Genomic DNA, 16494 nt, shown 5'->3' with positions numbered 1-16494 from the left:
AGAAGAAGAAGAAGAAGAAGAATTACTTCGAATTTTAAGTTGTGTTGAGAAAAAAGAAGGAGTATAGGAGTAATTAAGAATCCATAAATGAAGAACCAGATCTAATGAATAAACAAAATTTCCAAATAATTTGTATTTACTGCATATTGTACATTTCCCTTACATTCTATGATTTAAAAACATGAATACACAAACTATTGTAATTAAATAAATACAATAAATAAATTAAAAAAATGGGATCACTCTCTCTGGAAATAATTTGCATAGCTCTGCTCCTTTTTGGGTGTCTTTTTCTGGTACTGCAGGGTCACCCAGAGGGGTTTCTGGGTGTGGTTTTCACTGGGTGTCCCAATATCCCAGATGACCTTTCCTGGAACTTCTGCTTTGTGCGTCACTGCAACTTCTGTGGTCCGGAACTTGCAAAAAAAGCTCACTGCAGTTCCCTTTATCTCTTTCTCCATGGATTCCAGCCAATTTACCGAGCATCCGAACTTTTAAACCCCATTTTTCTTTTTGCCAGGGAGTATTTAATCCCAACCCAGCACCTTCATGTGAACTGAAACTTTCTGTTCTCTCTCTTATTTCTTACCTCCCAAGACCCCAAACCCACTGTCCCATGTCCCCCCAATGCCCAACAGCCCCACTCCCCACTGCTCACTCAGTTGCTGTCACACCTCACACACCAAATGGGGTCCCCTATCAGATGACATCCCTGTGGGCACCCCGAGCCTGGGGATGATCTCCTTGGGGAGTGCCTGGGAGACCACCTGCCGGGGGGATTCTTGGCTGGTGAATTTCACTGCCAGAGGTGAGGCCTGGATAGAGTTGGGCAGATTGAAAATTGGCTGCTTATCTAAAAGCCCACAATAAAAGGGTGGGTGGGTGGATGTTATCTTCCAATAACCAGGTCAGGCCCACCCCAAGTGATGCCGAGTGAAACCACACCCAGAAACCCCACTGGATGACACTGCAGTACCAGAAAAAGACATCCAAAAAGGGGCAGGGCCATGCAAATTATTTCCAGAGAAAGCGATGTATCTGTAATAGCTATGAAGCCCACTCTAATGAATATTTATAAATATGATGTATAAATACTCTGTAGCACAGTCCCCCTGAGCTGCAGGACCAGGAGAGATCTGCTGTGAGTCTGAGCTCATCAAGAATTCCGGCTTGGCGATCCCTCCAGCTCTGTCCGGGAGTTCATTCCGGCCCATTTCGGTATCAGGGGCTGGGGGAACACTGGGGACACTTGGGGGGTTCATGGGACTGGGATTGCAGAGTGGGGCCATGGGGGCTCCAAAGAGGCCTTGTGGGAGCTGGGAGTGACTCCTGGATTTGGGTTGTGGTCTTTGGGTGGCATCGAAACGGTGATGGGACTGGAATTGAATTTGGGTCTGAGAGAGGACCCTGGGGGACACTGGGTTGGGGATGATGGAGTGGCTTTAGGAGTTTGGGTGAGGTTCCTGAGGGGCCTGGGATCACCAGAGGGCTGCAGAGATCTGGGAACCGGATTGAGATTCTGGGGAGTACTGGGGGACACTGGAAGGGTAAACATAGGACTGGGATTGGGACTTGGGGTGGGTGGGGCACTGAGGGGTCACTGGGGAGGTCAGAGATTGATCCCCGGGTTTGAACTGGGGGAACTCTGGAGGGTTTGGGCTGACACCCACGGGGGAATGGACACGGGACTGGGTGTGGGGTTATGGGGCTGGTGGGCACAGGGATGACACTGGGGTGGGGGACACAGAAGTGAGGGCCGAGGGGGCACTGTGAGAGAGGGATTGGGGTCATGGAGGGCACTGCTGGGGGACAAGGAGTGAGCCCAGAATTAGAATCAAGGTCATGGGCGGGCCAGAAGACATTAAGGATTGAGGACATGCGACCATGGGACTGAGATTGTTGTCCTGTAGGTCTGAGGGACAGTGGGGAGTCCAGGGATGACCCCAGGAGTTGGGATCAGCATCCCAGGATATGTCCAGGGCTCTTCTAGCCAGGGCTGTCCCCCTTCCCTGAGCTCAGGCTCATTCCTCTCCTGCAGTCCTCCACAGAGGAGCCCTTCTCATGTACCCTCGGGTGCCCTCAGTATCCCCTCTTTGTCCCCCAGTGTCCCACACTGCTCCCTGGTGGTCTCTCCCTGCCATGGCCCCCCTGGCTCACATCCTGGCTCTGTTGGCAATGGCTGTGGCCACTGCAGCTATCAAGATCATTCACCTGGACATGGCTCAGGACTCCTTTGATGACCAGTACCGGGGCTGTGGTCCTGCCATGACTGCGGCGTTGCCGGGCCTCATCCATTCTGAGTTCCAGAAGAATCCTCACTTTGCCCGGGTCTGGACGAAGGCCAAGGCTGAGTGGCAGAGGCGGGGGTCCCCTGTGTCCCCTCTGGCGTCCCCAGAGCAAGCCATCGCCCTCATGGCCTATACGATGTCAAACGTGTACCAGCAGTTCAACGCTGCCGTGCGCGTTGCTGGGCGCTCCCACCAGAGATACCGGGACAACTTCACTTCAAAACATTTCATTTCCTGCTGACCCAGGCCCTGGTGACACTGAGGGAGACTCAGAACGGGCAGTGTCACCTTGTGTTCCGGGGCCTGCATGACATCATTTCAATGCATGGCAAGGCCAGAGGGTGCGGTTCGGTCAATTCACGTCGACGTCACTGAGCAGAGAGACTGCTCTGCAATTTGGGGAAGCCACCATTTTCCAGGTTCACACATGCCATGGTGTGGACATCCATCAGTCTCCTACTATCCATGGGAGGAGGAGGTGCTGATACCACCTTTCGAGACCTTTGAGGTCACCGATGTCCTCTGGGATGGGTGGACCACATTGATCCAGCTCCACTCCACAGGGACCTTCAGTAAATACAACTGCGAGTGGCTGCTGGGGAAAAGAGGGGGGAGTGAGTGGTACAAGAGAGGGAGGGAGTTGAGGGAGGTCAGGGAGGGGTCAGGGGTTTCAGGGGTACAGGGGGGGCCATGAGGAGGGTTCAGGTGGACAGAGGACCTTGGGGGATGGGGATCAGGGGGGTCAGGAAGGCCATGGGGGGAGCAAGAGAATCAGACAGGGGTATAACATGGAGTTAGAAGTGACAGGAGAGATGGTGGACATGGGCAGGGGGAGGGTTTGGGGTGGCCAGGGCTGCAGGGGGTGAGTTGGTGGTCAGGGAGGGTTCATGGGGAATCTATCCATCTTAATTATACATATCTTTATTGTGGGCTTCTTAGCTAATACGGTTTTGCCATAAATAATTGGCAAGGCTCTGCCTGATTCAGGAAATCATTTTTATTGTCCTGGAGAATCATAAAAAGGGAGTTTCTGGGGGTCATTTTCGCTCTGTGTCCCAATAACTCAGATGACCTCAACTCAAACTTTTGGGCAGGAGCTGCTCATTCTTGTGTTACAGAACTTGTCAAAAACCGCGCTGGAGTTTTCTTTTTCTCTTTCCACTGGTTCAAGCTGCTTTTATTGTCCTCTGTAAACGCTTTTACACCCTTATATCAATTTTGCTGATAAATTTTTAAGCCCTATGCAGCACCTTCAGCGTGTGGGGAAAAGCCAGGCTATGAAAAGCCAAGTGTCTACAAAGCAGCCTGGAAACTTCATCTGAATAAAGACACAGGGTGTCCACAGCCATACCCCGTGGGGTTTCTCTCACTTGATGTTTCAGTGGATGCAGCCTCCTTTAATCCCAAACTCTTGGCTGCACGTCGCCCTCTTCCTTTCCTAATGAGTTGAATGGGGCTGCTGGAAGGTGCCGCCTTCTCAAATCACCTACCCCATATCACCCTTGAATTGGTCATTTTCCCCTAAAGTTCTCAATTTCAGGCTCTCTGGGTTATGAAAGAGACTTTGTGGGAATGCTTTTCTCCTATTAACAATGTTCAGAAGCTCAAACTTTCTGGTCAAACCACGAGGATTCTGTGACAAACTTCATGTCTCTGGAGTCATCAAGACCCATTTTGCAGACATCGACAACCATTTCTCCTAAAGACTCAAACTCACTGAGCTGTTTTTCAATAATGTCACCACCCATCTTTCCAATAAAATCCTTCCCTGTGAGGGTGTTGGGGCCATGGCACAGGTTGGCAAGAAAAGCTGTGGCTGGCTGGTCCCTGCCTGTGTCCCAAACTCCTCCTTTTATCCCAAACTCTCAGCCACACGTTGTCCTCTTCCTTTCCTCATGCGCTGAATGGGGCTGCTGGGAACGTGTAGCCTTCCCAAACCACGTACCCCATATCGCCATTCAACTGGTCATTTTCCTCCTGAAGTTCCTAGGTTCAGGCTGTCTGGGTTATGAAAGAGACTTCGTGGGGACCCATTTCTCTTATCACTTAAAGTCTAGGAGTTCAAACTTTCTGGTCAAACCACGAGGGTTCTGCGATAAATTTCATGTCTGTGGAGCCATCAAGGCCCATTTTGCAAGACATTGACAACCATTTCTCCTAAAGACCTCAATCCACTGAGTTGTTTATCAAAACATCACCACTCATCTTTCCAATATAATTCTTCCCTGTGAGGGTGGTGAGGCTTTGGCAAAAGGTGCCCAGAGAAGCTGTGACTACCCGGTCCCTGCCCGTGTCCAAGTCCAGGTTTGGGGGTCTGAGGAGAGCCCAGGAATGACCCCAGGACTTTGGCTCAGCATCCCAGGACATGGCAAAAGGTGCCCAGAGAAGCTGTGACTGCCCGGTCCCTGCCCATGTCCAAGGCCAGGTTGGGGGTTCCTGGAGCAGCCTGGCCCAGGGGAAGATGTCCCTGCCCATGACAGGGCTGGTCCCAGATGGGCTTTAATGTTGCTCCATCCCAAACCATTCTAGATCCCGAGGGTGGATTGAATATAAATAAGAAATATTGATACCCTCTTTGATACCACCCAGCTGCCCAAAGTAGTGGCCGTATTGCAATCCAGGGCACAGAAGCTTGGGAATTGCCAAATCCGTGTGGGAAATAGATTTTACTGGATTGCCAAGAAAAGGAGTGTACACGTGTTTATCGGTATTAACAGATCCCATTTCCGGATGGCCAGAAGCCTTCCTCACAAGGACTGCAAAAGCCCGAGAGGTAACTAAGGTATTGTTACAAGAAATAATACTAGGCTTCGGAGTTCCAGCCACAATATCCTCAGACTGCACAGTACTTTATCCCATTGAACATAGATTGTGGGCCCAGATGGTGAACCAAAAGTGGCAAACTGTAAATTTAAAATCTTGCATTACTCGAGGACAGCAAGGATTTACATATGAGAGCACCACGACGCTCAAGATATATATCTCGACACATTAAAACCTTTGCCATTTTGAGATTCACCCAAATATTGATCAAAAGACTGTAATAATTTACATAGGCCATGGTTATATGTGCTCAAGAACTGCTTCTACATTTCTAGAGATAAATGGAAACACTATATCCCTGCCTGCTAAGGACCATTCTAATTTTTGTATCTGCAATTTCATTAGAGTTGTTGGGTGTGACTGTTCATATTTGGTGCCGATAATATCCCACAAATTGATCAGGTCTAATTATACGGACTATCACCAATTGTTATCCACACCAATTAGAACGAACCCAACCCTAGTAAAACAATTATTGAAACATGAAGACCTGCTGAAAATTAAAAAAAGAAATTCAAGATAATAGACAGAAAACATTAATAACTATCCAACATGACACAAAGGAAATAAGTAGAGTCCTGCAAAGGGTAAAAAAGGACACAAGCCACAAATTGTGGGATGCTTTCTTTGGATGGTCACCAACAGCAACTGGAATCTTAAACACTCTTTGTCACCCCATCATTGTTTTGCTGATAATAGTGGGATAAGCTTAATAATGTCTATTGCAATACTTATATGGAACTGGAGAATGCTGGAGCGGGTAGCAGCTTTGACCTCATTGTCTAGAATTCATGGGATAATATTAAAAATTCAATTATTGGAATAAGTGACTAAAGACTGGAAGCCCCCATAGTAGTAAAAGAATTTACTAGATTTATAGAAAAGCGGGGAGTGACTGAGACATAGATTTGAAAAATCCCAGCTGATCCCTTATAGTAGATTAAAGAAGATATACTGTTTGTTAGAATGTATCCCAAGTAGTATTTTGGAATGTAAGGGATGGCATTCAGTGAACAGCAAATGCTGTGTCTGTCACCCTTTTACATATTTTTAAGCACCACAACTGTGGGGAACTGTCAGCATAATCAGAAGAAGAACTAGCCTAAACAGCAGAATAACAGGGCTAAGGGCGCAGATAGAGAAAAGAACACAGACTCTAAGATGGTGTGTTCCCTTGAAAATGTGCCAAGAGGGCCAAAGCACACATGGGAGAGATAAAAGCGAAGAGGTGAACACCTGAGACAACCGCCATGGCCTGAAGACCACCACAACAACAGACTGAGTATGCCCAGAAGGACGGGGGGTTAATTACCATACCAAGCAAGGATGGGCGGTGTCAGGGAATGAATATGTATGAAGAGGGACCGTGGAATGTCACACATATGTAAGACCTCAGGGAATAATAAGGGGGGCAAGTTCCCTGGTGGGTATGTGTGTCTGTGGTGAAATTATTCCCCACGGATCTTGACGTCGATAAACACATACTGCTCTAACAACTATTATTAGTTGTGGAGTTCTTTCCACCGCGTTTCAGTGACCTCGAGCCCTGCTTAAGAAATGTCTCTTTTTGCTTGTTTTTGAAAGAATTCTTTAATGGAATTGTTTTGTTAGATTTTTTTTATTAGAATGGCTTGTACAGTGGCCTTAGTGGCCACAGTGGTCACAGTGGCTGTGGTAGCCTTGTGGCTCAAGGAGTCTTGGTGATGATGGTGGTCAGAGTGGCCTTGGTGATTCTAGTGACCATGGTGGCCAGAGGTGGCTACAGCGGCCACCACAACAGTGGCGGCCCCAGTGACCTCATGGTGGCAACAGCTGCCAAGATGTCTGCAATGGCACTGGTGGCCTTGGAGGCTTTTGTGCCCTCATTTCTCTGGAGGTCCAGGTGGTCTTGCTTAACATGGTGGCCAACATGGCCGTAGTGACCTTGGTGGCCATGGTGGCCGTGATTGCCACAGTGACCACATTGACCTCGGTGACATTGGTGGCTTTGTGTCTCAGAGGTTCCCAGTGGCCACTGCCAGCGCTGTGGTGGCCAGGAGGAATCTGCCAAGGTGGAAGGGGGTCCTGAGGATGCTCCCACCTGGGAGACAAAGAGGGGTGTCAGGGAGACCGTGGGGTGAGTGAGGGGGTCAGGGACAGCCAATATGGGGGGTTGACAGGTTACAGGGGAGATAGACGCCATGAGGTGACAGGTGACAGGGTGTAATGGTGGGGCATGGGGGGGTGCAGGGCCCAGGGATGTCAGGGGGGTCATGGTGGGGCTTAGCGGGTGACAAGGGTCAGGGGACGCAATGGGGGTGCCATGGAGGTGCCAGGTTTCAGGGAGTGCCATGGGGAGTCCGAGCCCACCCACATTCAGCCTTTAGCAAGGAGGGACAGGGTCATAACAGAGGCCTCCCTCTCCCTCTCCCTGTCCTCTCCTGGTAAGACTGTCCCTGTCCCCTCCCAGATGTGTGGGTCCCCATCCCTGTGCCCTCTCATGGGTGTTCCTGTCCCTCTGCTCACAATGAGCAGACTTGGTGTCTCAACCACTGGGTGTCCGTGCCCTTGTCCCCAGTAGTGGGTGTCCTTGTCCCCCGACTCAGAGTGGGTGTCCCTGTCCCTGTCCCCCATTCCCAATAAGCGTCGTTGTGTCCCCTGTGCCCTGTCATTGGTGTCTCCATGGCCACAGTGGGTGTCCCCATCCCTCCAGATTGCCCTGTGGTCTCACCTTTCAGCCACTCACAGTTGTAATTGCTGGAGGTCCCATTGGATTGGAGATGGATCCATGACGTCCGCCCATCGTTGGTGACATTTGTGACCTTGAAGATCTCGAAGGGTGGGATCAGCACCTCCTCCTCGTCTGGATACATGGAGAATTCATGGATGTCTGCGCCGTGGCACCTGTGCACCTGGAATACCATGTTTCCCCCAAAGCACTTGGCAGTTTCTTTTCTCAGTTGAAGTGAATCTACCAAACCGGACAGTATCCCCACTTTTTGCCTTGAACCTGTGCACACCCTGGAACACATCCCGACACTCCGGCCCCTGAGTTTCCCTCAATGTTGCCAGGGCCTGGGTCAGCAGGAAATGAAACGTTTTGAAGTGGAAGTTGTCCCGATATTCCTGGGGGGAGCGCCCGGCCACGTGCACGGCATTGTTGAACTCCTTGTGCAGGTCCAGCATGGTGTAGGCCACAATGGCGATGGCCTGGTCTTGGGATGATAGAGGGGACAGAGGGGACTCCTTCCTCTGCCACTCAGCCTTGGCCTTCACCCAGACCTGGGCAAAGAGGCGATTCTTCTGGAACTCAGAGCGGTTGAGGGCCAGCAATGCGTCGATCATGGCAGGGCCACAGCCGCGGTACTGGTCATCAAAAGTGTCCTTGGACATGTCCAGGGGAAACACCTCAATGGCCACGGTGGCCACAGTCATTGCCAGCAGTGCCAGGATGAGAGCCAGGGGGACCATGCAGGGAGAGAGCAGCAGGAGCAGGGTGGGTGTCCTGGGTTGTAGTTTAGGATGTATTCTATCACCATCTTCAGTTAATGGCCCATCAATGCCTTTTGCATGACTCAGAGATAACTCCCTCCAGGAGTTATCTCTCTCTTTAATGGGCCATTAAGGCTCTCTTCCATGACTCATCATCCCATCGTGAGATGCTCCACCCATGGGGAAGAGCCAAGCATTCTCACCTGGATATAAGCTGGGATTTGGGACAGTAGAAGCTAGCCTCTCACCCACTGGATTCCCAGAGGACCCGAGCTACCAGACCTTTCTACAAGATTTCTGTTTCAGGAAGACCACCTCGTCTAGGACTGTTTCCATCACCCTGATCAGGTTGCATTCTGACTCTGTCACTGGTTTTTCTTTTTGTATTTATTTTATTTTATTCTATTTTATTTTCTTTTCTTCTCATTAAATTTTATTCTGACTTAGAGCCTCTTACTTGGTCTGTTTTCAAACCACAACAGTGGGACACTGTGGGACACAGAGGGGACACAGAGGGGACATGGGGACGGGTCCTCAGTGAGTGACTGAGGAGGGGAGTGAGGTCAGCCCAGGGGGAAGGGAGGCACGCCTGGCCAGGAGACCCCTGGACATCCCTGGTGTCCCTGATCTGGAATCCTGGGGTTAATAATGCCTCCCCAATGTCCCCACTCTGCCAGAGACCCCAATCCCACAGTGCCATGTCCACCTGGTTGCCTCAGAACCCCAATCCTACTCACATGATTGCAAGTCTCCTCAGCATCGCCAGGACCCTGACCCAAATCCCAGTGTCCCCCTCCACCCATTCCCAGATGCCAATCCCACTCCCAGTCCCCAATTTCTTTGGTGTCATCCCATGACCTCAACCCAAATCCAGGCACCATCCATTAACCCCCGGTGTCTCCCCATCCCCTCATGACCCCAATCCCATTCCCACCATCTTGTGTTCCCCTCCTCTTTCCCATGACCCCAGTCCTGTGGGGGTCCCCCACAGGAGCTCAATCCCAATCCCACAGTCCCCTGTTCCCCTCAAGTGTCCCCAGTGTCCCCCCAGCCCCTTATACCGACATGAGCTGGAGTGAACTCCCAGACAGAACTGGAGGGATCACAAAGCCGGAATTCTTGATCAGCTTAGACTCACACCGGATATATCCTGGTCTTGCAGCTCAGGGGGACTTTGCCACAGGGAATTTATCCATCCTAAAAGAACCAAATATTCATTAAAGTGGGCCTCCTATCTAATACAAACACAGCACTTCTCTGGGAAATAATTTGCTGTAATGGTTTCACATTCACCAATTTTTGTTTGCCAAATTTAGTGTAGTAGTTTGAGTGTTTGTTGAAATCATTTACTCCTTTTCCTACAGTGAGACAGGATTAGGAGGTTAGCAAAGCAGGCCCAAATAATAAATTTGTAAACATGAATTCATTAACAAACATGAACAGAAAAGAATGAGAATCAAAATGAAACTTTCACAGCACTTCCCCTCCCCCCACAACTGTTCCCTTTCCCTCTAATAAGATAAAGAGATAAAACCTGGGATTTTCAGCCCATTTCACCACTTTAAAATAATATTTCATCCATTCTTAAAAAGAACAGCTTCTCTTAGAAACTCCCGTGGAGACATCCCCACAAGAAAACAGTTCTCTGGTGGCTCCCATGTCACAAATCTGCAGCAGCCCAGAAACTCTGCAAACTGTGAGGCCCCTGCCATTAGCACCTTTTTCCCACGATTGCATATGGGCCACATCTGCTTCTTTTAGGGTACCACTTAAGGCTGGCTCTTCCAGTATGAAACAAAGATTCTCTTCCTCTGTCTGCAAAATCATCTTCTTGTCAACAAACAGAGATCTCTTTTTCCCTGGGAGCAAAGGGCTCCATATCGCTTGGTCTTTATCTTCCTCTGTTCCTAATTCTCTATTAAATCTCAGTTATATCAGTCCACAGCTCTGACTACAACCTGAATCCTCCTAAAAGCATTCTGAATGTTCTGGGGAAAGTTTAGTCCATTCTCATGGGCTGCTAAGAGAAATCCAGCCCAAAGTAGGCAACTCCTCAATCTCCCTCCAACCTAAGACTTTTACTCTCTCTTCACTGACCTCCATTTCATGCTGTGTCTCCTTACACCTCAATCACTTCTTTCTCACTCAGACAAGGGCCAGTGCTTTTACAAGTCTTATCTGGCATGAAAAGAGTTAACATCTCCCAGGTCTGCAGACAGAACGATCTTGTGGGAATCCTAAAACCTCCCCCAGGGAACCTTCCATCTTTGCCCTGGGAAGATTGACCAAAGAGTTCCCTGCCCTGGCTGAAAGAGAAAACTTCCTTCATGGCGCCTTGCAAAACTACTGCAATCTACCCTGGATTGCTTCCTTCATTGGTCACTTACCCCTGCCCATCCCCAGCTGTTCATAGCCCTCACACCCTTTGTACCTCCCTGTGCCCTCAGACCTTTGGCCACTGACCCCGTATTTAACCCTGAGTAGCACATGGTCGTGGTCTTCTGTCCCCAGATCCCTTCAGCATGCTGAAATAAACTTGGCTGGGAAATATCATACAGGAGACCCTTCCTGTCTTTCCTCTGCTGAGGTGTGTGTGTGCATGGACCTGAAATGGCTGTTCCTACGGCCCGCTCTGAGCGGCTTCAGAAGGAGGCGCTTCGAGAAGGTAACAGCATTTTATAATCCTGACACAGTGCTACAGTTCTTCCCCAGGAAGTGGCTGAAGATGGTGAGGCCAGGCTGCACCGAAGCTAGGTCAGAATCTCGGGGTTCTGGCTGCTGAAGCCGCTTTGTGGTCTCATGATCTCACCCAGTGGGTTCTACCCCAAAACCTTTCCTCTGCCTGGGAGTCACCAGAAGAGGAGGAGCAGCCCCCACAACATAGCGGTGGGATGTTTTAAACAGCCACTGAAAACCCCATCCAAGCTACAACAGAACATATTCTCCTCCCCGCTCCCTGCCCAGAACCCCCAGGAAAGGCTTGGCCGGGCTGGATCTGGCTGGCCCTGCCTGACCCCGGCAGAAGCTGGGCTGCCACCTTACCTCTTCTGTGGCCAGAAGAAAAAGGAAGTTCTCAGCCGCGTCTCAACCGTAGATGTTTATTCCAAAAGGCACATGCAGCTTCCTCTGTGGTTATATGAGGTGTCGGCAGCTAAAAATTGGCCTCTGATTGGTCTCTGTCCTTTCCACAGAAAATTACTGGTGCATGTAGAAAACTGTTTCTGCTTTAGCAAAAAAATGATTTATGTTAACCCATGACAATTGCATGGCCCTGCATCTCTCAGGAAATGCTTTTCTTGTCTGACATTTCCTAAACAGGGATTTGAGTGGCTCTTTTCACAGACTGCCTCAATATCTCAGGTGACCTCCCCTCAAACTTTCAGTTTCGGCAGGCACTGCTTCTTCTGACTCAGAGATTTGTCAAAAACCACACTGGAGTTCCCCTTAACTCTTTCGCCACGGGTTTGAGCCAAATTCATTGTCCTGTGAAAATACTTTTACATTCTTTTATCATTCTTGAAGTCAGCCTTTAAGCCCTACCCAGCACCTTCGTTGTGGTGTGAAAAGCCACTCTATGGAGAGCCAAGTGTCCACACAGCAGATTTGAAACTTCATTCAATAAAGGGACAGAGTTTCACCAGCCATGGCCTTGTGGGCACTTCTCTCTTGAGGTTTCACAGGATGCAGCCTCATCTTATCTCAAAGTCTCAGCCGCATTGCTCTCTTCCTTCCCCATTGGCTGAGGTGCAGGGAAGGTGCAATAAAGTTGTATATTATAGGATGTCTTAGAGTGGCTTTGCGGAACAGAAGCTAGACGTGATTACAAGATAAAAGCAGGGGTTTATTCAAGCCTTCAATAGACACACCTGGGCCAGGCAGAAGCCTCCAAGAAGCTACAACCAAGATGGAAAACAGTCAGGAGTTTTTCAATTTGTTATAGGCTTGGTCTGTTTATGTATCAGGGGTTAATCCTCCATTACAGCTTTAGGTAATGAAGTCATATTCCCCCTATTTGCTAACAGACCAATTTACTTTTATATATACTTTCAGGGCCTCAGACCATGAGTGTCCCTGAGTTTCATCCCTGGAGAGGAATTGTTTGTCTGAATAAAATGGGAGAACAGCAGCTGACAGGCTGTGGAGTTCTAAATCCACACTAAAGCAGTACAAGATCTGAAAACTATAAAAGCCAAATCCTAAGGCGTCATATACACAGGGATGAGGTCTCCTGTCATCTGTGTTCCCTCTTGAGGCTGAACAGCCACAGCTCCTGCAGCCTTGCCTGGTGAGAGAAGATGATCCCGTCCCTTTGTCATCCTCACGGCCTCTGCTGGAACTGCTGCACAATCTCCATGTCCCTGCTGTCCTGAGGAATGCAGAGCTGGACATGGCACTGGACAGAGCTGGTTACAGCACTGGACAGAGCTGGACATGGCACTGGGCAGAGCTGTGGAGCAGAACTTGTTGTCCTGGGTTGTCGTTTAGGATGCATTCTATCACCATCTTCAGTTCATCGCCCATCAATGCTTAGTGCATGACTCATAGATAACTCCGTCTGGGAGTTATCTGTCTTTAATGGGCCATCAAGAACCTCCTGTATGACCCATCATCCCATTGGGAGATGCTCCGCCCGGGGCTGGGATGGGGCGGGCGGCGCTCGGCAGCTCGTGCTGCCGCCCGGTGATTGCAGCCGGAACTGCAGCTGAGGGGGCGGGCGCATGCGCAGTGCCGCTGTTTAACCCTGCTCGCTGCTGCCCTCCGTGGACACTTCCCAAAACACAACCACTGCGAGTCCAGGAGCTGTGAGGGCTGAAGAGGGAAAATCCACGGATTTGAAGAAAAAAAGGGTTTCCTGGTAAAACGTCAGGTTTTTTACGTTAATGGATGGGTGGTGGTGCCTCTTTTCTGTATATTTTTTTTTCATTCTTTTTCTTTCTGTTTGATTTTCTCCTTTTCTTCCCAATACTTTTTCTGTTGCATTCCCTCAACTCATGAACTTTAGAAGTGGCTCCAAACTGATCATTTATTATTTTATAATTGCTCTGAGCAGGCTCCCCCTCCAGCACCGTCAGCCACTTCTGGTGCTCCAGACCCTTCCCCAGCTCCATCCCTTCCCTGGACATGCTCCAGTCCCTCCAGGTACTTTGTGAGTGGCTGCAGTGAAAGGGAGTGCAGAGGAAAAAGGGAGAAACATTTCTCCAGTGCCTCTCTGAAAACTGAGATTGGAAAAATAAAGCTTAAACTTGCCACTAATGAAAACATCAGGAATTGTTTTATTTTAGGAAATGAGGCACCCCGCAGGAAAGGCGTTAAAAACGGCTGTAGGAGATACCTCAGGTGAGCCAGCAGCAAATTTTGCTAAATTTTTTGATAGGCTAGGCCAGCAAGGATCAAATTTCTGTCGAACGTTTATACAACAGGCAAGCAAGCATCAAGTTTTTCCAGTCCAGATGAGCAAATTATAATTTTTTGGATACATCAGACAAGGCAGCCAAGGAGCTTAGGAGGTGGCCGTGACATTGAGAGCCCAAACCCCTCTGTCAGGAAGTGCCCAACCAGCCCCAGGCACTGCCCAATCTCCGCTGTCCTTGCTGTCCTGGGCTGTCTTGGCAGCTCCAGCCCTGCCCTCGCTGGTCCTGCTGGCTTTGTGATCCTCCCTCCTGGATAGCTCTCAGAAGGCTTTCTGTCCTGGTTTTGGGCAAATTTGGGCGGAAACCTCCAAATGGGTTCTCTGGGGAGCAAACCCAATGGCCCCTCTCTCCACGTGGTCTGGGAAAAAAAATTTCCTCAGAGAAAAGTGGAAAAATCTATTTATTTAACAAACAAAATGCCCATTACCATGAGAAATAAAATAAAAAAAAATACTAAAATTAAACAATAAAACCTCTCGCTGCTTTGAAAGGAGATGTCAAAACTGAGGAAGTTCCCATCAGAAGTTAGCTCGGCTCTCTCTCAGTCTTTTATGAACCCCAGTCTCTTTGGTGCTGGAAAATGCCGAGGTCCAGGCCCCGGTGGGCCATGGATGCCAGATCCCAGTCATTCACTGGGTTTTCAGTCCAGAGCAGATTTAAACAATCCCAAGAAAAAAAAAGGAAAAAAAAAAACCCAGTCCAGGAAGCCTCTTTGTCCCAGCTCGCTAAAGTAACTAAAAGAAAAAAAAAAAAAACCCTCTCCCTGGTCACTGTGAACACTTTTCAAGCCAAACTTCACGCATCTTCTTCCCTGCTCACCCCCAGAACCACCCTTAAATGTACAGAACACAACCTACAGCACACAGAGAACAGATGATTGGGGATACAGAGGCAGCACAGTCACCCCAGGACACCTCCCCAGGATGGACCCCATGTTATTGTGACCTTGGTCACCTCAGCAACCATGGTGGCCATGGTGGCCTCAGTAGTTACAGTGACCATGGTGGCCACAGTGGTCACAGGGGCCTCATGGGTCATGGTGGCCACAATGGCCATGATGACCATGGTGATTCCAATGCCCAGAGCGGTCACAGTGGTCAGAAGGACCATAATGGTCACATAGGCCTCGGTAGCCTTGGTGGTCTCAATTCTCTGCAGGTTCTTGGTGACATTCCTGGTCATGGTGGCCACCGTGGCCTCCAAGACCACAGTGACCGTGGTTCCTCCGGGCTCAGAGAATGACCACTGCCATGGCCACAGTGGTGAGGAGAATCCCCCCGAGGTGGAGGGAGTTCCTGGAGAGGCTTCTACCTGGAGACATAAAGAGGGGAGTCAAGGATCCCGTGGGTGAAGGGGGTCAGGAGGCATCAGGATGACCCATGGCAGGAGGGAAAGGGGTGAAAAGGGGAGCCCTGAGGGTGGTAGAGGCCAGAGTGGGCCATAACAAGGTCCCCTGTCCCCTGTGCCCAGACATGGGTGGCCTTGTCCCTCCAAGCCCAGTGGGTGTCCCCAGCACTGGATGTCCCCATCAACTGGCACTGCATGTCCCATCCTCTGTGCCCAGAAATTGCTGTCCCTGTCCTTGCATGCAGCAATGTCTCCCATTCATAGAGGGTGCCCCTGTCCCCTCTGGGCCATGGGTGGTCCCCAGCACTGTGTCTTTGTCCCAATCCTCACTGAGTGTCCCCAATCCCCCAGGTTGTCCCCATGGTGTCACCTTTCAGCCACTCGCAGTTGTAGTTGCTGGAGGTCCCGGTGGAGTGAAGCTCAATGTGCATCATGTTCCCTTCCTCACTGACAGCGGTGACCTTGAAGGTCTCAAAGGGTGGCACCAGCACCTCCTGCTCACTTTTATTGTAAGAGAATTTCTGGATGTCTGCACCATGGCACGTGTACACCTTGAACATCGTGTCCTGCCCATAACCCTGAGCAACCGTTTTTGCTCAGCGATGTTGATGCAAATTGCCCGAAGCGGACTTCATCGTTTTGCTTCACATTGAAATGGTAATTCTTCACCCCCCGGAACACATTCTTACAATTGTTTGGGTGTCCCAGTGTCTGGAGGGCGCGGGTCACCAGGAAATGCAGGGATTTGAAGTGGAATTCATTCCGGTATTTCTGGCTGGATTTTCCCCCCTCACGCACGGCATTGTTGAACTCCTTGTACAGGGTCATCGTGTTCATGGTGTAGGCCATGAGGGCGATGGCCTGGTCTGGGGTAAGAGGGATGGATCAGACCCCTGCTTCTGCCACTGAGTGGTGGCATTTTTCCACTTCTTGAAAAAACTCTTCATTCTTGCTAAAGTCAGAGGCCTGGAGTTCTTGGAATTTCTCCAACAAGTTTTTGCTACATTCCAGGTACTGGTCATCGAAGGAGTTCTTGGCCATGTCCAGGGGCACCACCTTGATGGCCACCGTGGCCACAGCCATTGCCAGCAGTGCCAGGGTGTGAGCCAGGGGAGCCATGGAGAAGAGAGTCCACGGGGACCAGTGTGGGACAC

The 16494-nt window shown here is 49.9% G+C and overlaps 2 protein-coding genes and 1 pseudogene across 2 annotated transcripts; 1 reads left to right on the top strand and 2 right to left on the bottom strand.

The window, feature by feature from the left end:
• The first annotated feature begins 2139 nt into the window (after positions 1–2139).
• LOC136360208 (NAD(P)(+)--arginine ADP-ribosyltransferase 2-like) lies at positions 2140–7030 on the top strand (annotated as a pseudogene).
• Positions 6765–8561, bottom strand: LOC136373178 (erythroblast NAD(P)(+)--arginine ADP-ribosyltransferase-like). The gene is given in 3 exon segments (XM_066338138.1): positions 6765–7191; positions 7822–8045; positions 8047–8561. Coding segments are annotated over 3 exon segments (825 nt in total). The 3' UTR covers positions 6765–7105.
• A 7105-nt stretch (positions 8562–15666) lies between these two features.
• On the bottom strand, positions 15667–16189 carry LOC136360137 (NAD(P)(+)--arginine ADP-ribosyltransferase 1-like). The gene is given in 2 exon segments (XM_066317182.1): positions 15667–15933; positions 15935–16189. Coding segments are annotated over 2 exon segments (522 nt in total).
• Between the last annotated feature and the right edge of the window lie 305 nt (positions 16190–16494).

This window comes from Sylvia atricapilla, chromosome 1, assembly GCF_009819655.1.
Source record: "Sylvia atricapilla isolate bSylAtr1 chromosome 1, bSylAtr1.pri, whole genome shotgun sequence".
NCBI classification, from domain to species: domain Eukaryota; kingdom Metazoa; phylum Chordata; class Aves; order Passeriformes; family Sylviidae; genus Sylvia; species Sylvia atricapilla.
This window is presented reverse-complemented; position numbering and strand designations above follow the sequence as displayed.